This window comes from Pholis gunnellus (assembly GCF_910591455.1).
Source record: "Pholis gunnellus genome assembly, chromosome: 18".
Classification (NCBI taxonomy): Eukaryota; Metazoa; Chordata; class Actinopteri; order Perciformes; family Pholidae; genus Pholis; species Pholis gunnellus.
In genome coordinates, this window is record NC_136545.1 from 3,098,920 (window position 1) to 3,125,427 (window position 26,508).

The following is a 26,508-nucleotide window of genomic DNA, read 5'->3' on the forward strand; positions in this document are numbered from 1 at the left end:
AGGAAGTAGATTGGTTGCTTAGCTAAACAAAATACGACAGAGTAATAAAATAGTCTTTAATAATGAAAGGTCGTGTTTGATACTTAAGATCTTCTCTAAAATCTTCTTCTATGAACTCAAACAGACACATTTAGTGGAAAGCTTTAGAAGTTTTATTTTTCAGACTTAACGTTAGTTACAGCGCTGCAGGTTTTTCTCTCTCTCACACATCACATTTACTTTAAAATCAACACTTACACATAAAGGTTTACTAGATTATGATCCATAAATGTGGTCAACACGTCTCTCACTCGTTTCCTCAGTTTCGTTGTTGTCTGTTCTCACTCGTAGCTCTGCTGGTGTCTGAAGTCTCTGTCTACTGGAGAGCAATTCATCTTTTGTTCCTTTACATTTTATCTGCGAACTTCACAACAGTTGTGCAGAACAAAATAAGCATTAATAAGGACAGGAAAGTCCTCCGTTGTGTGTCCATCACCCTTCCTAAAGCCGCTAACCGTGACTTCAGACGGCCGCTCCGTAGGTCTGATAACGCTGCTGGACACACTGCTCACTAATCGCTCCAATAACAGCTGCTTCCTCCATAATAATGCAGACTTTCACTGGAAAACAGCTGCTAGTAAAGACAACACGGTCAGTAACGCCTGTAATCAGTTGTCCATGTTGAATTAACCTGGTAGCTGATCGGTAATCAAGGCTGTTGTTATTTATGAGCTTCCGGGTACGGGTCACGTGATAGTGGTGTGAAGAACCAGGGAAGGACAGTCGTGACTGCTAAGAACCAATCAAGTAGCAATCACTGTCCTGTGGGCGTCATCTAGAGAGGACAGACCCCAGCAAAGGTCAAGTGTGTCTGGAGTGCGCCATCTAGTGGGATCAACTGAAACGCCGGGTATTGCAGGAAAAAGGCAAAATGAATGCGGTCTTTACTATAATTTGGACAATTCTGTACCAATATTTGACGGGCCGGATTAAAAAGCCCAACGGGCCGTATATGGCCCGCGGGCCGTAGTTTGCCCATGCCTGCTATAGAGGCCTGCAAAATACAAAATCATGCAGCTTTAATTAAAAACCTGCTTTCAAATTGAACTTTCAGTGAGATTTTAATGTTATTATGATTTGTTAACAGGTTGGTGAGTTTTGTATCACATCATTAAACAAATTACATACTGTAATTAACAGATTCTGGAATAATCTCAATCAGCGAATGGGCAAACTGAATCAGTTTATCATTTATTCTGATGACCTCTGACCCTTCAGGTGTGTTAGGACTTCTGTGCCAGGAGCGTGCTCAGCTTGATCTTCCCATCCATGGAGGCGGTCAGACAGGTGCCGCAGTCCACCGCGGAGCACCAATCAACTGTCACCACTGGCGCTTTGTGCCCCCCCAGTGACAGCATGCTTTCCAGAGCGGGCTCCCCATTGGTCAACTCGAAGAGGGGGAGGTGAAAGGAAAACATGTTAGAAAATGTATCTACATTTGTATGTACATGAAATTATGTATGAAGAGTGAAAATTGTGGGAAGATCATTTTTAAGTAGCCTTTTCTGGTGCTGGCCACTTTAACTGTTGAGTCAGCAATCAAAGGTTGCCATGGTGATGGCAATTGCTAAATGACCCCTCAGTTAGACAGCAAGGCAAAGCAATGTCCCTCTCTATAATTGAAAGTTTTATCTTATGAATGCTTATTTACTCGGTATATAAGTCCTCCGTTGCTGGAACAGGTCAGGATGTGCTGGCCTTCAGAGTCGAAGGCAAAGAGTCGACCTCGAGGAACCTGAACCTAAGCAAGAGTTCATTCACACATTTAGAGATCAACAGGTTATTAAATTCATTTTATTTGATCCATTTCATTCTTTTTACCTAATATTCCATCAGCAGGATATATTTTCCTGTTACCTTATCTATTATAACTGTGATGTCATCCCAGTTTCCTAATGATTTAGTAAAAGTAAATGATCCAAATGAATAAAAGCTACTACAGTCTGTGAGGTATTGTTCTCTGTTAACACTACCTGCTTGTATCCACTGTACCCTGACAGGATGAAGGGCCCGGTGGCATCCTGTGGTAAAACCTGCTCCGACTGCTTCACCCCACACCGATGGATGTTCCACTGGATGAACTGAAAATAAACAAATACATTTCTTAAATTATTATAATATGATATAATATAATAAATAAAAATACAATACAATACAATATAATAATATAGTTCATTTTGCTCGGTGTTTACATCCCAACTAAGGTGTTACAACATTTGGCGGACCAGATCACTGACGAGAAACAAAAACAGCCAGACTCCTTGCTCATTGTTCTTGGGGACTCAAGCAGACCTCAACAAATAAACTACCAAAATACAGAAAACACAGTAAGTACACAGTGACATCTCAAATCAGTTTTTGTGTGCCAACCAGTGTTGAAGTACTTAAGATCGGTCTTGAATCTACCGCATTTTTACTTGGTGTTGTCTCTGTCTCAGACAAATGGGACTGGGCACATCACTAAATGACCTGTGCACTGTCTGATTGTTTTGCTATCATTAATGTGATCGAATGTAAAACGTCCTGCTTCCAATGCAACCAAAAACATCTCTCATTTCTACTTGGGGTGGCTGTGGCTAGTAGATAGAGCTAGTCATCCTTTAAACTACAAGTTTGACAGTGCGATCCCTGGCTCCTACTGCTCACATATAGAAGTGTCCTCGAGCGAGACACTGAAGTTGCTCGCTGAGTGTGTCACAACAGCTCACTACACTTAAATGCTTAGGATGGGTTAAATGCAGAGGTACAATTTAATGTATGTATGTATGTATGTATGTATGTATGTGACAATTGTGTTACTATTATCATCTGTCACCCCTTCCTGCAGCCGGTAGCTCCCATTCAGTTCAATTCATTTGTCTTCATTTTTTGTCTCCATTACTGCAACACTTATGGCATGTCAATGTCATCAACATTGGAGAAGGAATCGTGGCGATAAGATTCATTTGTGGACGTTGAGATGATCACCACCCACTGATGACCACCAAGTCAGACCTGTCGGACCAAACGCCACCGAAAGCAGAGTCGACTGCCCTCACAGTCAAGATTTGGGCCATATTATCTGCCCAGGGAATTGATTTGTTGCTGCTGTTTACAGTCATCCTGATGCAAATTCCAAAAATGCACTACAGGATTGCACCACTGTTTTTATTTGACTTGAGTAGCAAACGGGCTATAGCTGCATTTGGTTGTGCAACCCTGTGCTGCATAATGACAATACATTTTCCTTGAACCCTTGAAAACCCAAATTTATTCCAGCACCCTTTGCAAAAATGTCACTATTGTCTACACAGTAGTCAAATGTTTGTGTTTACCTTAGTTCAGCTTTGTTGTACCTGTTATTAGCTGTATTTCGATTTCTGTGCATATTCATTAAGAGCAAAAAAATACAGGAGTCAAATTCCTTTCATGTGTTCACACTTACTTGGCCATCAAAACTGATTCTAAATAATACAAAACTGCTATTGTTTCTTTCCAAAACATCCAACATGCTTCCACAAAACAAACACATACCTTGCCATCTTCTCCGATGCTGAAGACGGTGTTCTCATCGTAGCTGAACTCCACACTGTAAACTTCTCCATCGTGAGCTCTCCAGCTCATAGCGCTCTCATACCGCTGCATATCTAAAGCAGACATTTCAGAGGACTGTGTGATTCATATGTAAATGTTACAGAGAGCTTACACAAAGCAATTCATTGCAATTACACATGAATATACTGTACTGTACAATGTGCTGTTTAATGTACTTAAACAGATGGTTCATAAAAATGGGCAGGACTGATTGTCACTTTGAGCTCCTGATGCAATTTAGGTCATCTGTCAGTATTTCTAAGATTGTACAGTGAAAGTGATCAGAAATAAACAGAGGAATCTACAATAATCATCATCAGACGTGTCCCTAATAAACACTGACCAAACAGTCTGATGACTCCATCAGCAGCTCCAGTCACCAGCAGGTTTCCATTGTGGTTGAAGGCAGTGCAGTTAATGGCTACTGGTTCAGGTTCTAAAGAGAACTGGAGCTGAGAGTCAGACAGAACACTGATTATACTACATCCACAGGAACTGAATACACTAAATCTAATGCTAAACATGCTAATGCTAATTATCATAGGTCCTACTAATATTTGAGTACACATTAAGCCGTTAGTCTTACTATTTAATGTTGATCATGGTTTATCATTGGTGTGAATAAACATTACATGCTAAACATAACTTAGTTCCGCTGTACATAGAGGCTTTTTACATACTCAATGTTAGCATATAAACATGATAATGGTAAGAAAATACACATTTTAACATGGCAGCTACGAGCTTTCATGTTAACATCCACTTGTAAATATTACGAAATATCCTCTGAAAACTATGATATTTCTTTCTTGGCACATAAGGATATAGAAATGTCTGAAAACACAAACAAACATGGATGCAACACATCAGCCAATGTTTGTTAATCAAAGAAAATGAATTAGTCAAGTTTAGTTAGTTTTAACCCCCACATGACCAATTTTACAATCATCCTGACTTGAACATTTCCCATCGCTATTGTAGGTGCCACAGGTGAATTTTGTATGTTGTATTGTGTGTTTAAACTGAACTTCTTTTGAAACGTAAACAGTATTAACTCTCCTCTAATCATCTCCAGTAACTGTAACCTGATATCTCCTGAACTCTGCCTGTGGACTCAACATGTACAGTAACCATAGGTTACTGTGGCCTATGACCAATGAGAGGTCATCTCATCAACAACACTCCAGCTCGCTGACGTCTGGTTGGCATGCTGTAAAGAAATGGCAGGCTGACAAAACACTCTTCCACCCAATTAATAATAATATTAAATAATATTTCCCTGGAGTAAACTGCTTTAATATGAAAAGACTGTAGTCGGAATAAAACTCAGAAGAGCCAAGATCATATGTCTACAAGATTAGATAAAAACGAGAGACCAGAAATGGCGTGTAACAACGACACTAATGCTTAATTGGTGAACACAGATGGGCCTGAGCACACCAAAGCTAGCTTGGTATCTAATATACACACTGAGATTAATATCCACATTACGGAATCCCTGAATTTGAGGAAGGAAATAACTAGGGGTGACCATGAATAATGGACTATTTGAGGATTAAGACCTAAGGATTCTGATTCTTCTGCCAATCTCACTGTAGAACTGATGCAGTGACAAAAAAATGTGGTAATGACTGAATTCATAATGCATAAATAACATGGCTATTTCATAATCAAAGAATAGGCCAACATGTATTATACAGAGCACTGACATGAGAAGGTAGCACTATCAGCGCATTAGATTTATTTTGAATTTATGAACGATTCTCTAAATTCAGCTGGGAACATAGAAAGGGCTGTTTGCATTTTGTGTCTCTCTTCCGTTGACTGCCCCTTTGCTTCCCTGTTGTTTCGCTTCTGTATGTGGATTGCAACAATGGCGAAAATGGTAATAGGTACATAAATTCTATTTACAACCATGAAAAGCGAGCGTCATAAGGAAACTTAATCTGTTACACAACAAACACATTAATCACATGTCATGTTGCTGTATCATGTGTAGACCATGACAAGCAAAATCATCATTTCAAATCAGATGATCTTTGTCACATGAGTGATTCCTGTCAGTAGGTGGCGCAATGACAATAATTCAATATGGGTTGTAGATACCATCAGGTTTGGACTCTTATCAAGCAAGTGCAATTTGGTGCAGATCGGAACAGGTAAATTCAACAGCTTCCTATTTCATGACGAAAAATGTACATTTCCCACCTTGCCACAGGAATGCCGTTTCACAAAAAACAAAAAGTTCTACAGTTTAGCATAATTAATGTATTGAGATTTTACTCTATTTACTTGTTGAATCCTCTATGAGGAGTTTCACTCTCCAAGTGACAAAGGACACTTGGAGAGTCAAAGTGAAACTTGTAGGAGTCTGGTTGAGTATTCTTTTCTTTTAACTGCTAATGCTGCTCTGATGCAGTAGCTTATTAGCTAAATAACTATTACTGAACTAGCTGGTAAATTACCTGTTGTTTGACAGTCTTGGTGTCCCAGAGCAGCAGCTGTCCAGACACCGGAAGTCGAGGTGCAGATTCTACACTTCCAGATAGACTGAGAGCTGCAGCTGAACAGACAAATGACGAACCGCTGGGACTGCACGCTAACGACAAGATACTAAGAGACAGAGCAGGGACATATGATCAAAATTTGTACTTCAACAACAAACATTATTCATTGCTACATGACAAAATGCAAAACTCAAGCATGTGGTTTTTAAGTCTGGTTTATTTTAGTCTATTTTGTCAAGTAAAAGTACCAGTCTATAACTCCTTCAAAACGGCATTATTAGATGGAATCAGAATCAGAAATACGTTATTGCCATGACACTGGGTACAGACATTCATGTACCTCATAGGATAAATAGTAATGGCTTTGGTAACCCCTTTATGTTCACGAGGTGGCACCAAAGCTAGTCTGTCTGGACAGGTTGTGCAGCTAGAGTGGGGTCGACAAGGCAAAGTGGTAAGAATTACACCGCTGGTGCAAGGAAAAGAGGCTAGATCCCCTGTCATGTACAGTTGGGGTCTATTCTCTCCTTTTTGCAGTGTTTGGTGGATAGAGGGCTCTCTCATGTCACTTAAGCTTTCGCAAAGCGGTTCTTGCAGGGGGTCAGAAGCTCAGCTCAGAGAGTATGTGAACTAACCAACCTGCCAATGCACACCCGTTGCTTGTTGCTCCGTGGTGACTGTGGCAACCCTTCGACCAAAGCCCTCTCTCTCTTGTTCCCAAGACCTTAAGGAGTTATTTAAGGTCATCAAAACACACTGAGCAGCTGTTCAGGTGCTTCAGGGATGGTGAAGCCCTGTCCAAGAAACGCCTGGCAGGATGGCTTTGTGAGTGCATTTCTAAAGCCAATAGGCAGGCAGGCAGGCAGAGACCCTCCTACGCTGTACACTGTACAAGTAGGCAGTGTCAGCAGCTTTGTTCCGTCGGTTGAGTTTTGAGTACACATGGCCAGACCTTTTACTGCAGCCTCCTTCAGCTGCTGCTTGTTTGTGGGTCTTTCTGCCTTCAGTTTTATCTTTAGTAAGTGAAAAGCATGCTCAATTGGGTTGAGATCAGGTGACTGACTTGGCCATTGAAGAATATTCCATTCCTTTGCCTTGAGAAGCTCTTGGCTTGTTTTCACAGTACGTTTTAGGTCGTTATTCAGCTGCACTGCGCAGCGCCATCCAATCAGTTTTGTAGCATTAGGCTGAATTTGAGCAGATAGTTTAGCCTTAAACACCTCAAAACTCATCCTGCTGCTTCCATCAGCTGTGACATCATCAATGAACACCATTGACCCAGTTCCATTGGCAGCCGTACATGCCCATGCAAAGCACTGCCTCCACCATGTTAGATAGATGATGTGGTATGCTTCAGATCGTGAGCCGTTCCTTTCCTTCTCCACATTTTTCTCCTCTCACCATTCTGGTACAAGTTAATCTTGGTTTCATCCAAAGAATCTTGTTCCCAAACTGGGCAGTCTTTTTCAGATGTTTTCTGGCAAAGTCTAATTGGGCCTTCCTGTTCTTTAGTGTTACCAGTGGTTTGCACCTTGTTGTAAACCCTCTGAATTTAGATTCAGGAAGGCGTCTCTTGATTGTAGACTTTGACAACGGCACGCCTACCTCCTCCAGAATGTTCTTGACTTCGGTAGATTTTATGAAGGGGTTTTTCTTCACTAAGGTACACCAATTCTTTTAACCTAATAATGATCTCCTTCACTTGCATTGACACCTTTTTGGTCCGCATGCTGAGAGTTCCAAGGACCAGCTACCAACTGCAAATATAACATTTTGAATCCTGTTGTCTGCATCATTTGTCATGAAATAGTCACAGAATAGGCCACACCTGGCCATGAAACCGTTTGTCAGACAATTGTTCAATTACTTTTGAGCCTCTGAAAATGTGGATGGCTGTGTAAAAACAGTCATTGTCATTCTTTTGTTTTATCCATTGAATTAAAGCTTAAAGTCTACACTTCAACCACATATTGACTGATAAGTTTCAAATTCATTGGAGTTGTGTAAATAAGCAAAATTAAAAATATTGTGTCATAGTCCAAATACTTATGGCCCTGACTGTACATGTCGATAAAGAGAACCGTCTGACTGTTTTGAAAAAATTACCTCAATATAGAGAAATGTGTGTAAACAATTGTAACAAACTGTAATACAGTACAGTAGACAGAAAACCAGGTTTACCGTGGATGAGTTTCATCGATGTTCATCTCATAAAGATTCTTCTTGGCATCCGTATCATACAGCCGCACCGTGCCAACACCGCTGCCTAGTAACAACTGACCACACAGAGTTTTTGTCACTCAGAGGGACCTTTCATGAACTTACATATATTCCCCTGGGACGCTAACCTTCACTATAAAGTACAACATGCCTTACTCTATAGCTTACCTAAACCAAGAACCCTATTTGCGGAATGTGATCGCCAGTACAGTTCTTAGTGTATCTCACATTCAGTTTTATGCATAACATCTTGTTTGTGTTACATGGTATTTCTACTCATATTTTTTACAGACCATATTTTATTCATTTTTAGCTTTCTGGCCTTGCATGTGTAGGTGCCATGCTGTAATTACTCTATTTTTTTGTCTAGGATTGATTTTAGTTTTGTGCATTTTATATATTTGGACGCACATTTTGTGTGCAAGTTCATTTCATGAATTGTAGGAATGTGTCAAGTGTTTAGTAATTTCCTGAGCACAGCAGTTAATTGATGACTGAATGTAATCATTTATCAAGTTAAAAGTACAAATAGAAATCTGATTAATGCTGTCAATCTCACTATACTCAGTTAATGTGCAGTCTTGATCATACCAGTCTGTCTGGTTTGGTGGCCCACTCCAAAGACAGCAGAGGAGACTTGGACATGATGGTGGCTTTGGTCTGCATGATGGGGTTGAATGACCACACCTAAGAAAGAGGGAGGATGAAGGCTATTATGTGTTTCAATTGGTGATATACAATAATAAGCATGTCTTTTCTATGTTTTTATAACCCCAAAAGATAATTGGTGCAGATTCACCTTAATGACTCCGTCTACGTCCAAACTAGCAACCCGGCGACCAGAACAGTCAACCCTGGAAAACAGAAGGACAAATGGACAAAAAAGAGAAGAATGAATGTTTTAGGTTTTGCTTTTATCTTATTTTATCTTTATGTGACTTTAAAAGCCAGTCAAGTCCACCTGCTGTTAAAATCTTAATTTCCCCAGATGGTTTTCCATCTATTACCTGTTCAGGAACCGGGCAGGCTAATATATTTGTGAGATACTGTGATGAAGAAGGGGTGGAGTCAGTCAGTATTCCCTTCCCCTGTATGACCAGTTAAACAAAACTAGGAGTGTGTGGAAGGCAGACCTGCAGTGCATGATGGAGGAGTGGTGTTCCCCGTACTCCTCCTGGCTGAGTTTGATGAAAGACTGTTCCGTTGAAAGACCTCCTCCCTCTGCTCCTCTGTAGCTCCTGCTGTATGAGCAGGGGTCAGGAGGTTCGCTGGAGGTCTCAGCAAGTAGCTCTACCTCTCCTGTCTCCCCTTTCTTCTCTAGTATCTAAAGATAACAGAGAAGGATGTTGTCAGTGAAAATTGAATCTTGTTCCCAAACAATCACAGTTACAGCACCCTAACCTCAAAAATAAAGCAGGTCATTTGAATGGAATAGCTGTTCACAAGTAAAATATTTTAATTCCCTGTGAGACCAGGACATTGATTTGTACATCCTCATGAAATTGATAGTGCTGGAAGCTTGTTGCGTAGTGACTGCTCATGGGTTAGGTGCAGAGCTACACTTGTTGGCGAGCTATCCATTAGCATGCTAGCCAGCTGGTAACATACTGGCACTTCTCAGCTAACAACGCTCAACAAACTAGCTGGCTTGCTACCTCTAGCTTATAACCACTTGGTTAGCTTGTTCACAATCACATAAAAATAGTATTCATGGGAATGTATTTGTAGCAGTCCCTACATGTAAGTGACTACGCCCAGCTGTTGTCCACCCATAGCAGTTCCAGCATATGTACTGTAAAACCACAACTTTTAAATTTTTGTCCGTGTACAAGTTAAACAAACATGTTAACTGGTGAGGTGTATTTTTTTTAACTTTGGAGAGAGCTAGGCTAACTGTTTCCTCTTGCTAAAGTCTTTATGCTGAGCTAAGCAAATCATTTTGCCATCCAAGATGGTGCCGCAAATGGCAGCCTCTGTGTTGCTCTCTCTAGTACATTTCTGTTCAGGGAGGATCTTTTGAACATCTAACAGGTAACTGTAATTTTTTGCAAGTTTTATATTGAACAGGAACGTTTTACTAAGCTTTTAGTTGGACGAGAAGCAGCTCTATATGGGATTACCAAGAGTTGAGGGAAATGGGCCAGATTGCTTGTTAAACTACGACAGCAGAGATTTCAAACTGCGCACCCGTCAATACATCTGGTGAACGTCCGCTCTCTGGTCAACAGGATGGATAAGTTGCTGCTTTTCAACAGAGCCATCACAGACCTTTGCAGTTCACTGCACAGCACTTCACTAAAACTTGGTTTGGTAAGCATATCTTGGACACTTCACTCCCATCTGCTGGGCTTTCAACTCCTGTGAGTGGTCCGCGTAACTGATCTTGGGGAAAGCGAGAGGAGGTGGAATCTGCTTCTACGTAAACAAAGGTTGGTGTACAAATGTCACAAGAAAATGTTCAGTCCTCACCCAGAAACCATTTAATAAATTTAAAACCGTTTTATTCACCACAGGAGTTTTCCTCATTTATTTTGGTCTGTGTTTTCCTCTCAGAATTGTATCCCTGCTTTTTGCAGATGATGTGGTTCTATTGGCTCCTTCAGAACATGACCTTCAGGTTGCATTGGGGTGGTTTGCTGCCGAGTGTTAAGCATGTACCTCTAAGACAGACCATGGTTCTCTGCCGAAAAATGATGGATTGCACCCTCCGGGTTGGGAGTGAGTCACTGCCCAAAGCGAGGGAGTTAAAGTATCTTGGGGTCTTGTTCATGAGCGAGGGTAAAATGGAGCGCGAGATGGACAAGCGGTTCGTTGCTGCGTCAGCGTTGCTGCGTCAGCATTGCTGCGGGCGTTGTACCGGACTGTTGTGGTGAAGAGGGAGCTGATCTGGAAGGCAAAGCTCTCGATTTAGCAGTCCATCTATGTTTCGATCCTCACCTATGGTCATGAGCTTTGGATAGTGACAGACAAAAAGAGATCGAGAACACAAACGACCGAGATGAGCTTCCTTTGTAGGGTGGGTGGGCTCAGGAGTAGATCCACTGCTCCTTTGCGTCGAAAGAGGCTTACTGAGGTGGTTTGGGCATCTGATCAGGATGCGTCATGAACGCCTCCCTTAGGAGGTTTTCCGGGCAAGTTCAACTGGTAAGAGGCCCCGGGGTAAACCCAGAATATGATGGAGAGATTACATATCTCGTCTGGCCTGGGAACGCCTTGGAGTTCCCCAGGAAGATCTGGAAAGTGTTGCTGGGGAGAGAGACTTCTGGATTTCTCTCCTTAGCCTGCTGACCCTGCGTCCTGGCGCGGGATGAACATCACTACTTGTGTATATTAAAGTCCTGTCGATCCTTAACCTGTATTTGTTTAGCTTTCTTGTCCCTGTTCCAAGCTGTTATCTATTTCTGTGTAAGTATATTGAGAGATGCAAAAAAGCAGATTCAAATTCCTTGTATACTTGGCATAAATAAATCTGGCTACAGTTACTTACTGTACAAGGAAACCAGACATTATAAAATGCACAAAACTGCTGTGACTACAGTTCTAATGTCAAACTTTCCCAGTCCTACTCTTCAGGTACCTGTGGTGGTGGTTTGGAGAAAAGCTCCTTCCTCTCTTTCTCATGTTCCTGTATTTTCTTGTGTCTGGGACGAGATGGCTGGTTTGTAGGCTGGTTTGTAGACTGTTGTGACTGGGAGCTCTTGGGTTCACTGGTTGATGCCTGGCTGGAAACTGGTTTCACCTCATTAGCTTGGACTGCCTCTTTTGGCTTTGCAGGCTAGAAAAGACAAATTAGTTTTAGAAACAGAAGATGATCTCAGGTCATAATTCTATTAGCCACTTATATTTGAGGACCCCCTATATGGCTACCAGACATGGGATCAGTCTCAGTATTAATGAGAGCACACACAAGGATTCACAAGTATATTTTCTCCATCTTTCCAACATTAGCAAATATATTTTTGATGCACACACAAATATTTCTTGTTTTGAATAAATAATTGAAATCCACAAATAATTATATTTAAAGGGATTTGAAATTTCCATCAAAAACATATTTTTATGTTACATTTATATACCATTTATATACCACATGTCATTTGTGAACTTCACTACATTCTTTTCAACAGGGAATTATCTGTAGCCAATCAGATGTCTCCTCCATTTTCAACCAATCACATGAGTGGACCCAACGATGGCATAGCCTTATCATGTTTAGCTATAGCTAAAAATGCTATGATACACAGCATTGGATAATTGTTTTGCAACTATCTATGTATTTGTCTCTACCAAATAAACATGAAATGAAATGAATGAATGTAAGTAATGGGGAGAAAAGTGGAAGGAGGGAACATTATTAGCTTTTGTGGTCCAAACATCAGATCTGTTCACCCCCAGCTAATTGTTGAAACAATCAAACGTGGGCAGATAAATCTGCAACTGTATTGAAGGTATGAAAGCAAATCACTGTCAAAATCCGAGAGCGCAAATGAGATCCACACGCGCACATGCAAATTAAACAGCCGCGCGCATATTTTCTTTTGACGAGCGCTTTTACATTACTCCTCGCAGAATAGCTCTGCTCGCGTGAGCAAAATTGCAGCCTGCAGGAGAAAACCATGCTTTGAGCACGAGGGGCGTCCCACTATCACTACTCTTCTGCTTACAAAACTTTTACTTTCCACTTACTTTCCACTCGCTCGCAAGTCTTTTACCAGCTCGCGAGTGAGTAGATTTTCTTTTTGACACTAAGTGTGCGGACCCAGTCACCGTTGTATAACTAAATTGAATTGGTTACAATCCTCGTCTTTAGATTGGCCGGATATCACTTTGACGTCTGTGTAGGAGGTGGTTTTCAATCCACTAAACACTACATCTCAGAAGTAAATGTTCTACATTTGTCTGACAGGTTTTTTAAACTGTTCAGACAGTAGAGGCTGATGAAAATATGATATTAGTGTTTTGAAATACAATAATTAAAAATGTGTTTCTCTAAATAAACTGGAGTCAAGTTGCTCAGATTGATTTAAATTCACTCCATCATTCTATTACATACAATGTGTGTAATAGAATGATGTCAAACCTCTTGCGACAAACAGCTCAAAGAAGCTTTTTGATCTTAATTGATTAAAACATGATGTGACAATATGTAATCATACTGTTGTGTTTACAGAGGTTAACAGATATAATGTAGTTGTATATAATATGAGCAACAATTGACCCGGTCAAGGATCTGGAGCCAAGGTTAGGAACTATTGTTTATACATTAACTGTTTGCCAGATAAGTTCCCAAACTTAAATCACTGACAAGTAATTAGTGGATACAAAATTATTCAGATCCTTCATTGCAGTAAAAGTACAAATACCATACTGATGAAACAATCCACTACAAGTAAAATACCTGCATTCAAAACCATAGTCAAGTATGTTATTATCGCAGAAAGTAAAAGTACATGTGCAGTAAAATGTATTATATTATATCTATTATCTATTATATCTGATGTTTTAGGATATATATTGCTGCATTAACGTGTATGCTGCATGTTTTTAACTCCTTTGGTTAGTTTAATCTTCAGCAATGCATCATATTCTATAAGATCATCGTATGTTTGTAGTGGCAGTACAGTACATTATTTACCTCTGTGATGTAGTGCAATCTGAAAATCGACCCCCTAGTGTCTGTGTCAGAGTGATATCCGGCCAATCTAAAGACGAGGATTGTAACCAATTCAATTTAGTTATACAATGGTGACTGGGTCCGCCCACTTAGTGTCAAAAAGAAAATCTACTTGTGAGTGAGCAGGTAAAAGTTTTGCGAGCAGAAGAGCAGTGATCGTAGTCGCACGCTAGGGGACGCCCCTCGCGCTCAAAGCATGGTTTTCTCCTCGCAGGCTGCAATTTTGCTCACGTGAGCAGAGCTATTCTGCGCGGAGTAACGTAAAAAGCGCTAGTCAAAGTAAAATACGCGTGGATCTCATTTGTGCTCTCGGATTTTGACAGTGATATGCCTTCATATGAAGGTCCACGATGTTGAAGGAATACACCAGCACCTGGCGTTTAAACGTCATTATGTGACATTAACTAAGTTAAGTTGGTTATTTACTTTAATAAGTTGTCATAAGGAGTCAATGCATTGGCTTGCCGTATCAATGCAAAAATCAACTATTTTATCAGACATGACCAGCCTGTGTTATTTTCTTACATTGGTAATATTACAGCTGGCTAACGCTAGGTAGCATTTGTTAATGCTAACATTAGCTATGTGTTTGTTTGCCATGTGATGTTTGTGACTTTGCCATGAGTGCTACAGTGCTGCTACCCTCAACTTTGACTGAAACCAAAATGAAAATATTCACAGTATGCACCTCTTGTGAGAAACAGCTCAAAGCAACTCTTTGATCTTAATTGATTAAAACATGATGTGATCGTATTTAATCATACTGTTGTGTTTACAGAAGTTAACAGATAAACAGCCTATTCATATACAGTATATACAATGATAACCTATCAATAAGCTTTAGAACTAAAGTAAAATCTCCCTTGACTAGAACTAGTATAAAGCTTCACAAGCTACCCTGGTGCTTATCAAACTCAACCGCTGAACTGAAAATAAATGTTTTGAAATAAATTGAATGTATAAACATCAAACAACGAATTTAATTGATTGACATCAATCAATAATATGAGTCATTGATTTTACCTAGTCACATGAAATTCTTTTGATTATATTTTTGGTTCATCGTTATTCATTGCAATCTTTGGTATATTCTTTATTCATTCCATGAATTTATTTTATTTTATCGTTTATTCATTTTTTTCTGTTTAGTAATTTAGTTATGTAGTTAGTCTAATGAATATTACATTTATAAATAACTTGATCATTTGATTTGTGTGAATATGAAATAGGTCCCTGTACACCATGACAAGAGATTGAGATTACATTTTGAAGTTTTCCCTATTTTTCCAAAATTGGGTGGTGTCCTAAATTTAATCTAAAGTTAAATTCCCTTACTTATATTAATGTTGTCTTATCACGGAAGCTGATTACCATCATTTGTTATACAAATGTATGGGTTTATGATTCATTTTTTAGTTATTCATAATCGTTACATATTTTGATAACAATTATGTATTACTTAATAAAGCTGCTACAAGCAACCAAACTACATCTCGGAAGAACAACTAGTGGACATTAGTGGAAATACAGCTTAACACGTTTTGTCGCCGTTCATTGGCCGCAAAGCATGTTCAGCTTTTTCCAAATATCCACCCACCTGCAGATATAAAGATATACATTTTGGAATTCAGCCTCTGATATTACATGCTTTCAAAGAAATTTTGTTTTTCTGTTTTCAATCCCAATGAGCTTTTAAACTTGATAACACCTGCCCCTCTTACCAGATTGATTGGCAGGTCCTTCCTACACCCTGCAACCTGGCTTGGCGAGGACCCAGTGGTGAACTGAGGCAGTTTACCCAGAGTGCGTCTGCCCTGCGGCAGGAATGTTGAGAAGAAGTTTCTGGAAGTTGTGGTGGCAGTGCTGACAGGACGCTGGCTTGACACCAAGTCCCTAAGAGGGAGGGGGGGTGGGGGATAACAAAAAGTGACAAGTTTAACAACACATTACTTAATGAGTAAAAAATGAATCCAATATGTAATAAAGTCAAGATTTAGGAGCATGCAGAGATTCACTATGAGCAAAACAAAACCTTGACACAGTTCGAATCATTCACTCTCCTTTTGGAGTCCCTCTAAAAACAACAACAACAAAACAACAAAGGTGCTTACCCTTTGCACTATGAAATAGGTAGATTGCAATGCTTTCATTATCCAGTATCCTAAGCAGACTTTTTTTAACCAAATTTTAGGATAAAAGACCATCTGTTGTGCATTGCCATTAGCCAGACTTCCATCCAAATGTAGTTCAAATATTGACCAAATACGTCCGCAAAATACAAAATAAATCAATGTGCATTTCCATCCACTACTGTTATGAGTAAAAGTTGGCATCGAGATAAACATCTGGTGACGCTAATTCTCCAGTTGGGTGCCATTGCCGAAGAAGAGGTTGCAATAAGATGACGAAATTAAAAGAGCGCCTGTCAAACTTCAAATGGTAGAAAAGCAATGTAGAAAACATGATGAAAATATGGCAACTATGTTTGTTTCAAGTATTAAAGTGCTGCTATTTTTAGTCTGCAGCAGCTGAAGCTTTAGTGGTCACATGCTGATCCTAGCGCCATTACTTTGGTTTGTTTATCTAACAGTTTGTTTTTGATAGGCTAGCTGTTCGCTCTTAGTCTGATTGCAGAACAAACAGTGGACGACAACAGTACAAAATGAAATACATTCAACAAAGAACCAAAAAACATGGAACCTCATGTTGATGGTCCATCTTGTTTCTTCTTGTCTTGTTTAACAGAAGCTGGGGTCGTAACACTGCCAAATACCATTCATCTGAACTAAGAGCTGCGTGTTTGAAAATATAAATTGTATGGTTATCTGCCTATTAGACTATTACATGTGTAAAAATAGTGACCACAACTTTTTTGGTCACTGCTTGTTTGTGCCATTTTTTTTCTGATGTCTTCTGAGAAACATTTAAACATTACTTTTTGACTGTTCCCGTTACTGAATTCCGGACAAGCATGATTTGAGACTAGGGGCAGGGGCCGTGCCTTTGCTATCAGGAGCTCTAGAATGACCTGTCTGGGCAGCTAAGGCTCATCTCTATGTTCTGTTAAAGGTTTATACCAAAAAGCAATACATAGACTGATCCAAAGATAATCCACCCCACTGTCCCACTTGAAGTGTGGGGCAGTGACTGCAGAGACCCTGTCCTTTGTCTGTATTTCCTATTTTATTTTTCTGTGTGTGGGACTCTTCAGGAATCTTCAGGGTCAGCAAGGAGGTTCTCATTCCCAGGTCAAACACCGCCACTTTGTCATACCCCAGTCGTACCGAGACTCTAAGACCTCACAGGCCTGCAGGCACAGAGAGGACAGACAGCCGACGGCAGGATGAACATCCTTGTGCTGTATTTGTTCAAAATCCGGCACCTTCCCGCAGGTTTGTGAGGAAGTGTGGATGGGTTTATTTGTGTTTTAAAATGTCACAGCTGAGAAACAATCCGAAAATAATGTTTTGGTCTTCTGATTCATGGCTTTGTTCTCACTAACAGTGGTTCATCTCTTCATTGACTTTATACACTGCTCAAAAAAATTAAAGGAACACTTTGAAAACACATCAGATCTCAATGTGAAGCAAAATTATGTTGGATATCTATACTGATATGGACAGTTTAATGTCTTAGGAACGAAAGGATGCCACATCTTTTGATGGAAATAAAAGCTTCAGCCTACAGAAGGCTTAATTGTATAGATACCCCGAAAATCAAAGTGAAAACATGATGTGGCAGGCTAGTCCATTTTGCCAAAATTAAATTTCTGCAACTCAAAATGCTTCTCAATATCTTGTGTTGCCCCCACGTGGTTGTATGCATGCTTGACAACGTCGCGGCATGCTGCTAATGAGACGACGGATGGTGTCTTGTGGGATGTCCTCCCAGATCTGTCTAAGGGCATCAGTGAGCTCCTGTAAAGTCTGAGGAGCAACCTGGCGGTGTCTGATGGACCGAAACATAATGTCCCAGAGGTGTTCTGTCGGGTTTAAGTCAGGTGTTCGTGAGGGCCATTCGATTGTATCAATTCCATCATCCTCCAGGTACTGCCTGCATACTCTTGCCACATGAGGCCGGGCATTGTCGTGCATCAGCAGGAACTCAGGACCTACTGCACCAGCGCAGGGTCTGACCCTGGGTTCAAGGATTTCATCCCGATACCTAATGGCAGTCAGACTGCCATTCTCTAGCCTGTAGAGATCTGTGCGTCCCTCCATGGATATGCCTCCCCAGACCATCACTGACCCACCACCAAACCGGTCATGCTGAACGATGTTGCAGGCAGCATAGCGTTCTCCTTGGCTTCTCCAGACCCTTTCACGTCTATCACAGGTGCTCAGGGTGAAGCTGCTCTCATCTGTGAAAAGCACAGGGCGCCAGTGGCGGACATGCCAATTCCAGTGTTCTATAGCAAATGTCAATTGAGCTCCACGGTGCGGGGCAGTTAGCACAGGGCACACTAAAGGACGTCGCGCCTTGAGGCCACCCTCATGAAGTCTGTTTCTGATTGTTTGGGCAGAGACGTTCACACCAGTGGCCTGCTGGAGGTCATTCTGTAGGGCTCGGGCAGTGCTCAACCTGTTCCTCCTTGTACAAAGCAGCAGATATCGGTCCTGCTGATGGGTTGAGGACCTTCTACAGCCCTCTCCAGCTCTCCTAGAGTAACTGCCTGTCTCCTGGAATGTCCTCCATGTTCTGGAGATTGTGCTGGGAGACACATCAAATCTCCTTGCAACGGCAGTATATGCCATACTGGAGGAGTTGGACAATCTGTGCAACTTCTGGAGGGTTAAGAAATCGCCTCATGCTCCCAGTAGTGATAATGACTCTAGCTAAAGCCAACACTAGTGGAAAACCAGTCAAAGAGATCAAGAGGGAGAAACTTGAATTGGCCTCCACATGCAAAACCAGTCCTGTTTTGGGGGTCGTCTCATTGTTGCCCCTCTAGTGCACCTGTTGTTAATGCCATCAACACCGATGCCGCTGAAACTGATTAACAACCCCCTCTGCTACTTACCTGACCAAATCATTATCAGAGCAGTGCAATTGAATCCATGCCATACCCTGATAAAAGATTGTTCCTTTAATTTTTTTGAGCAGTGTAGATTGCTCGACCGCTCCAGCGCTATCTCTCTCTCTCTCCCTATTCAAGTGCATGCTCGCTCGTTGAGCCACAGATGGGCGAATTTTGAATGCAACTGCAAGACAATGTGTCTACATATTATACCTTTAAATGGCTTCTTACAACTCACCTTTATCGACTGACATATCAATAATTTTTGTGCATTTCCATCTTTGATATCTCACTATACAGTGTTGAGTGGGCATTACTGTAATATCATTACTTTCCCCAGTCACGAACAGTGTAAGGGATTCTAATTTCCAAAACAGTAATTATATCACAGCTATTAATCCAGGTAATGCTGCGTTAATGGGTTACCAGAATGCAATTTGTTTTTTGTGCTAGTAAAGCTTATGTAACGATGACGTGCGGCAGGTCAGTATGAATCTTCACATCATGTTGAGTTGAACTTTGATGAACTTTCAGTCAAAGATTGCCTCAGGCGGCCCGGTTCTTCCAGGGTTCAAAAGCATGCATTACATCCCCAGTTTAATATTTTGAATGGCAAGTTGAAATTTGAATAGATGTCAAGTGCAAAAAGGCATCTCCATGTGCACCCTCTATTTTGGTTCATGTTTGTGCAGCAGCGCAACGTGCAAAACAGCAGGGTGAATGTGAATATCGATCAGCAGGTGTGTTGATTATTAAATACTCTGTCAGCCAGTCACATCACTTTGTCTCATGGATGGAAAAGAGGCTATGATGCGCCCTGGTAACCAGACATCTCCATAAAAATGCGGCATATCGAGTTTTAACCGACCAGTCTGAGGTGCATAGATGTCTGTACGGGTATAATTTGCCCAACAACGCTCATTGTTTTATTTTACATCCAACAGTCTCATTAATAATATTCTTTAGAGCGTAATATTCGCCAGCCCAGTCTACAGTCCTCTGTCAGCATGTGAAACCCATATGTGAAAATAAAAAAAATGGATTGTACTGACAAGAAACAACAATTCATCAGGTGAATTGTTTATTTGGCAACATCAACTGCATCACAGCACACAGTCCAAAACAGCAAATACTGTATCATTAACAATAAGTTAGTTAAAAGCTTTTTAAATATGTATTTAGTATCTGAATAAACAGAAAATAATTCAGCAGTTTTGGCTGCTTTAAAGTGCTTCAAAATTCTTCAAAAAGTCAAAGGGATAAAGATGTACGAGGTTTCTGAATGGCAGCCTTGTCCGAAAAACCCCCCTAAAAAAACCCTAAAACTTCCTCACATTACGCCCTCTTCATCACCTCTCATAATACTGCTGATTACCGACAGAAAAATTCGAAATTATTTTATTGTTTTAAATTCACACATCTGACTTCTGTGGCATTACTCAGAATTTCCGATTTTATTCTAAAAATCTCTACTTTATCCTCAGAATTCAGAGATAATTCTCAGAACTCAAATCCTAATTTGAACTTTTCTGAAGCATTAGCAAAGAACTTTAGCTCCCTTCATTTAGCAGGAGGTCAGCCACGTTCTGCTCTAAAATTCAGAAAAAGGGTTCTATTCTATATAATTAACGTACGACTAAATAGTGAAACTTTTAAAATAAAATACTGGTAAAACAAATGCAGTCAGTCAATGCGTAAATTGAACAACAAGCTAACAAGCTAACATGCTAAAGCACAACACCAGAAAAATGCTGTGCATCTGTCCTGGGTTTTGGGGTATGAAATAAAAAAAATAAAAACTTTTAGAGAGAAGATATAAGATGGCTGCCAACTGTAAGAGCTTAAACTTATATAAAAGCAAAACACAGTTTACTTGTTGATCTAGAATCTTTAAACAGTATCTTCGTTGGGGTCAGTGGGACCAGCCATATTTGAAACATATTGAGTCCTGGTCCAATAAAATAATTTGGTTAAAAGCATTATATTGTCAATGGTCTTTTAAATCAACACAATGAACATTCAAAAGAAATGACAGAATGGCAGCCATCTTAGTTGTAGCCAGCAATAATTAAAGACAGTGATGTAAGTGTCTCACAGCTCGGTGTCTCCAAGACGGTCCATGTTCTGGACGTATACCGGCAGCTTGTGGTGGACCATCTCGTCTACCTCTCTCTGGTCCCGACTTTCCGTCTGCAGGGCAAACAGCTGGATGAAATAAGACAAGACAGACAGGTCAGATACAACGAGAAGACATATGATAACCCATCTCGCCAAACTTCAGCATGGAGTGTACAGAAATGTGTGCACCATGTACAGAAAGAAAACAAGGAACTTCAGGACTACTATTCGACCCACCCAGGGTGAGAAACATCTCAAATGAATTAATGATTCAAGAATGCAAAACTAAATGTAAAACAAGTACAAAGGCAATACATCACATAAGCAACAATACATCAAAAATACAGTTCTAACCAAGAAGAAGGGGAACCATAACATTTGTACAAAAGCATCATTAAAATACCTATATAACCCTGAAAAAGTCACAATGCATTGTAGTTCACTATTAACATACACAAACATGTGTTAAGAACAAGACTATGAAGAGAAAAAAACTAAATGCTTTATCTTAAATAAATATGAAACCAGATCAAGATTAAAATGGTGAGATAAATGGGGCGATTATCTCCACCAAATTACTGACCTTTTTAAACCAAATGATGGTACATTTTGAAAAACGATGGGACTTCATTGAAACAAAATAACTTTAATGTTAACTATGGTTGACTTTTTTTCAAACAAAATGTCATGACTTTTTTCTCACAAAAATGTGGCTTTTAACCAAATGAGGTAACATTTTAAAATACAATATGAACCATTGTGAATTGATTTTGTAAAGCTAATCTTCAAGAAACTGCCTCAAGCACAAGATTTTCAACCCTGTTTCCCACAAAAACGGAGTTTAAAAAAAAAAGTCATGCTCACCAGCTGGCAGAGCTGTTCGTTCTCCTCAGTCAGACTCGTTGTCTTCTGAACTTCAGCATCAAAACTCAGCAGAACAGGCTGGGGTGAAACCAGTTAAGGACTGGAAACCAGCAAATTCAGAGTTTAAATGACAAACAGACAAAGTGGATCCGTGTGTTGTCCTTAAGAGTTTCAAACATTCAATACAATGTCTTCAATATTAAATTTAAGGCAGCTACAAGCTGGACATTAATCTGAAAACTTGTAACATCGCGGCTGAGGATTCAGCTGAAGGATATGCATACACTGGAATAGGACGGACAGGAAGTTGTGCAGTGAAACCAGGAAGGTGTCGGCCCACTGGCGGGAGAAGTACGGAGAGAAGGCGGGGTTCTGATCGGGGGTGGGTATAAACGGCAGAATAAACCAATCACGCCACTCAAACTGACTCTGCAGCTCTAATGCCTGCTTCTGGAAAAACTCCTGCGTCTTCTCAAGGTTCCCTTTCTAAGGAGGATGAAAGGACGGAGGTATGGTTGTAATAGAGACTTTGAACTGTTTTGACTGGTGTTTTCTTGATTTCTCTACATTATGTTACCTGGATGGTGTTGATGACGTAGTATCTGTACAGGCTGGTTCTCAGTTTATTGACTGTGGATCTGTAAACATCCTCCAGTCTGCACAACAGACGTCTGTCCAAGTAAAGCCAGTACTCCTTCAGACCAATTAGGTCAAAGCTCTGAACAAACTGCTGGAGCTGATCGATGATCTTATCCACCTGCAAACGGAAGATGTTTTAGATTAAAGACCAACCTAAAAATAAACAGCATTTTCTTAGGTTAGGGACAAGAACCATTCAACACATTTTTCACATAAAAATAGATGCATCCATGTGTCGTACCCTGAAGCCTTTCTCCTTGTCGGCTTTGATATCGGTGTCCAGGTGTTTCAGAGTGCTGGTGAAGCCGCGGTAGATTAGATACTCTCTGACATGTTCGTCTGTCCTCTCCACTGCTGACCCCATAGTGACCTCTGACCCTGTGAGGTACAATAGAATACATTTTACTGTTAATTTACAACCAGAAAAAAAAGTTTGGTTTTCTGTAATCGTTCAACTGCTCTGACCACATAAATGTCTTTGATGTTGTGTGAATGTTTCTACATTTTATAGTTCATTTTTATACGAAACAGAGTTGGTTTTTGTGACAAGATACATTTTAGAGGAACATTACTGTGAAGTCCAGTCTGATCTTTGGGCAATTTTGATTTTTCCATACCTCACTTGAAGAGCAACATAGTGGTTTAACACTAGCATAGTATAGCTAAATATATCCCTGTTATCAAGTTCAAATCATTTTCTTCAATTGATTACTCATCTATATCACTCATCTTAAGTCTTATCTAAATTCAAGTTTTATTTTTCCGTACTCTAATACAGTTCTGGTTTCAAGACATGGACACGACTCATTACTGTATTGGCAGATTTCTTCACTTGTTTTAAGAAATGTACTATTTAAGGACACTGCTATCAATAGAATTGACATTTCTTTGTACATTTGAAAAGATTTTAACATTTTGGGAGAATACATGTTAAGCCTTAAGAGAGATCCCTCAGGAGAGTAAAATCATGTATCTTGGTCTGATAGAGGAAATAATTAGGGGTGCTGCAATTCAACTTGTTCTATCCCTTCACTGATTCAGATCCATCAAATCAGGGCTTCTGCAGATACTGAGTATACCGTCTGATAACAGTGCTCTCTTTTCCTCCAAAGTTCTGTAAACCTCTGTGCATAAGTGTAAAGCCCCCTACATCTCTGTTAAATTGTATGTGATGCCTGCAAAAAGCAACAAATAAAAGTTGGTATAACACTGAACACCCCAGACCAAAACAATAGATGGAATTAGAAAGAGAAATATTTTGGAAAGAAAAGCTGACTTTTTCCCTGAGGACTGGAGAAGAGAAATGGAGTCTTCACTGCAAACAAGATGCAATCATATCTGCATCTGTATAAAACGACACTATAACTAAGTAAGGAGTGCGTAGTCCACGTGTTTCATCTGTATTGTTGATGTTGCCTTTTTTTGTCAAATATCTTAAAATTGTTCTAAATAACAAAAGGAAAAACATTTTTTTAAATGACTAACAGAACAAATCATGATATCAATTATTCATATTCACCCATATTACATTTAACATGTCATAAACAAACAATAGCCACCTTAACAGCATCACATAATATATATATTGGGCTATTGATGTCACACAACCAGTTAAGTTAGTGTTATTTAGACATGAGACTGCAAATGACAATATGAGACTACCATTGACTAACTCATTCAAAACATACTGCTACTATGCTACATTGTTTTGGTTAAGTTTGGTGATTTCTATGGAAGATGGATCCTGAACAAATAAAAGATTAATAAATAAATTATTAAATACATAAATGATCAAAAGATGCACAAAAAATAGTATTAAAAGTAAATGTAAGCAATAATTACCTGATAAAATGGGATAAAAAGGAATATTTCTGTTTTAATTGGGTTAGGGTTAGGTTAACCTAACTGCTCCAATGCTCTTTTTAAACCCCTTTTATTTATTTTTTATCTTTTAACCCTTACTTCTTTTAATCCTCTTAATTGTTTATGTTTTTAACCTTTTTGTTTTTCAAATTTTCTTTTCCTAGGTTATATTTAACTTGTATATTGGGATTTTAACCATAAATGTTTTTTAAAGAAACTCAGAGATCTTTTTAGGAAAATTCTCCCCGTGTGCCCGCGCCCCTTGGGGTATTCGTCAAGAACATCTCACTCCCAACCTAACCCAACCCAACCCAACCTAACCTAGCCCAACCCAACCCAACCTAACCCAACCTAACCTAGCCCAACCCAACCCAACCTAACCCAACCCAACCTAACCCAACCTAACCTAGCCCAACCCAACCCAACCTAACCCAACCCAACCCAACCTAACCCAACCTAACCCAACCTAACCCAACCTAACCCAACCTAACCCAACCCAACCCAGCTGGGGGAGAAGGCTGGAGTTGAAAGGCAGATAGTGATAGCCAGTAAGCTATTGGGTATAGTCGGATCTTGGCACTGTCGATCAACCAATAGGCAAAAAGTTGACCCCATGACACACAGTCCCCTTATTTATTTATTTATTTTATACTATATTCATCCCGGTAAGGGGACATTTTGTCTCTGCATTTGACCCATCCCTGTATATAGGGAGCAGTGTGCTGCCCATGACAGGCACATAGTGAAGCAGAAATGCATTGAGAAATGTAACAATTAATGTATAAAGAAAAATACATTAATAAATAAGTTTGGAGAAATACAAATAATTAAGAATGCAAAGGAAAAACTGAGTAAATTAATTAATTAACAAAAACATTAATAAACACATGAACAATCAATGAAATAGTGAATAAATTAACTTTATAAATAAATGTAAAACTATATCAATAAATGTCAAAGTTGATGAAAAGAAACAACTAAAATGGAAAATTAAATGGAAGAGTGGATAAATACAGGAATTAATACAAATGTAAATAGATAAAGAAGCACATTAAAAGAGAAATATGTTATGTCACATTTGATTAATTAATGCAGAGATATATTTTTTATGATATTTTTGCTACATTTAATGTCATTAATATATTCATCAAGTCATTAATTAATGAATTTTGGCAGGTTACGTCCTCCACAATTTCCACCCAACTTCTTAGTATTATCCAAACACACTTCGGCTCGGGTTCGTCCTAAAGTACAACTTCTGTACTTTCTAAAAGGTCACGAGTCTTTGGCCTATAGAGTAGAACTGCTCTACTTGTGTTGCTTAACGCAGACGTTTCTGCAGTTAGTCATTGTGATTCCTTCCGCTCTCTCTTGCCTAAAAAACCTTCATGCCAAACCCCGTTAAAAAATAAATCTCATGACCTGGATACATAGAGTTATATCATTAAATAAACTGTCACATTCACTCAACATCTGAGTAAACACCATATATTGGTAAGATCGCTCAAGATACCTGTTAAATACGAAGTGTCCCAAAAGCTCCAGTTAACGTTAGTACCTAACTTAGATTCCACAAAGTTTGCCAATCAAAAAAACGATAAAGTCATACTTTTTTATATTCCGAAAAAAAAAATGCATAGCATATGTATCGCGTTAATACAAGAAAGGCCTTACATCGTGTCTAAATATGTACGCACCTCAAGTAGCGAATTTGTATTGCAGTTCGGTTTCTTGGTGCAACAGAACAGCGCGTACCACCGTCAAACCTTCAACCTGCGAAAACGGAATCAAGGTTATATAGATCCAAGTAACACAGCATCTGCTCCTCTGTCATAATCTTAATGTAATACGATGTGAAATATTTCCAAAAACAAAGATAACATTCTGTTCCGGTTGTGTTTGTTATACTACAGTCATGTGACGAGGTCTTCGTCTTCTTCGTCTTCTTCTTCTTCTTCTTCTGTGGTGTTTAACGGCAGCTTGCATCCTTTTTG

The 26,508-nt window shown here is 39.7% G+C and overlaps 1 protein-coding gene across 2 annotated transcripts; it reads right to left on the reverse strand.

Moving 5' to 3' along the window:
• Positions 1-141: 141 nt before the first annotated feature.
• Positions 142-26,455, reverse strand: wdr91 (WD repeat domain 91). 2 transcript variants are annotated; one of them, XM_079178834.1, is made up of 18 exons: positions 26,212-26,455; positions 22,893-23,029; positions 22,590-22,769; positions 22,291-22,384; positions 22,013-22,095; positions 21,126-21,235; positions 15,735-15,906; positions 11,917-12,114; positions 9,473-9,663; positions 9,139-9,193; positions 8,931-9,026; positions 8,301-8,395; positions 6,078-6,225; positions 3,956-4,064; positions 3,553-3,665; positions 2,013-2,120; positions 1,691-1,780; positions 142-1,427 (listed from the first exon to the last, which is right to left on the reverse strand). In XM_079178834.1, exons 2-18 carry the CDS (start codon positions 23,013-23,015, stop codon positions 1,263-1,265), a joined length of 2,130 nt encoding a protein of 709 aa, XP_079034960.1. In that variant the 5' UTR covers positions 23,016-23,029; positions 26,212-26,455; the 3' UTR covers positions 142-1,262. The 2 variants fall into 2 exon arrangements, with proteins under 2 accessions (XP_079034960.1, XP_079034959.1); XM_079178833.1 differs by having other exon boundaries at positions 22,291-22,498.
• Positions 26,456-26,508: the final 53 nt, after the last annotated feature.

What these genes read in the sequence shown, in the direction of transcription:
- wdr91 (XM_079178833.1), bottom strand. Translation starts at nt 23,015, where the DNA reads ATGGGGTCAGCAGTGGAGAGGACAGACGAACATGTCAGAGAGTATCTA. An exon ending in CGTCTTGGAGACACCGAGCT is followed by an intron (nt 15,907 to 21,125) that starts GTGAGACACTTA and finishes CCTCCCTCTTAG; the next exon opens with GGACTTGGTGTCAAGCCAGC. An exon ending in TCCTCCATCATGCACTGCAG is followed by an intron (nt 9,194 to 9,472) that starts GTCTGCCTTCCA and finishes TCTGTTTTCCAG; the next exon opens with GGTTGACTGTTCTGGTCGCC.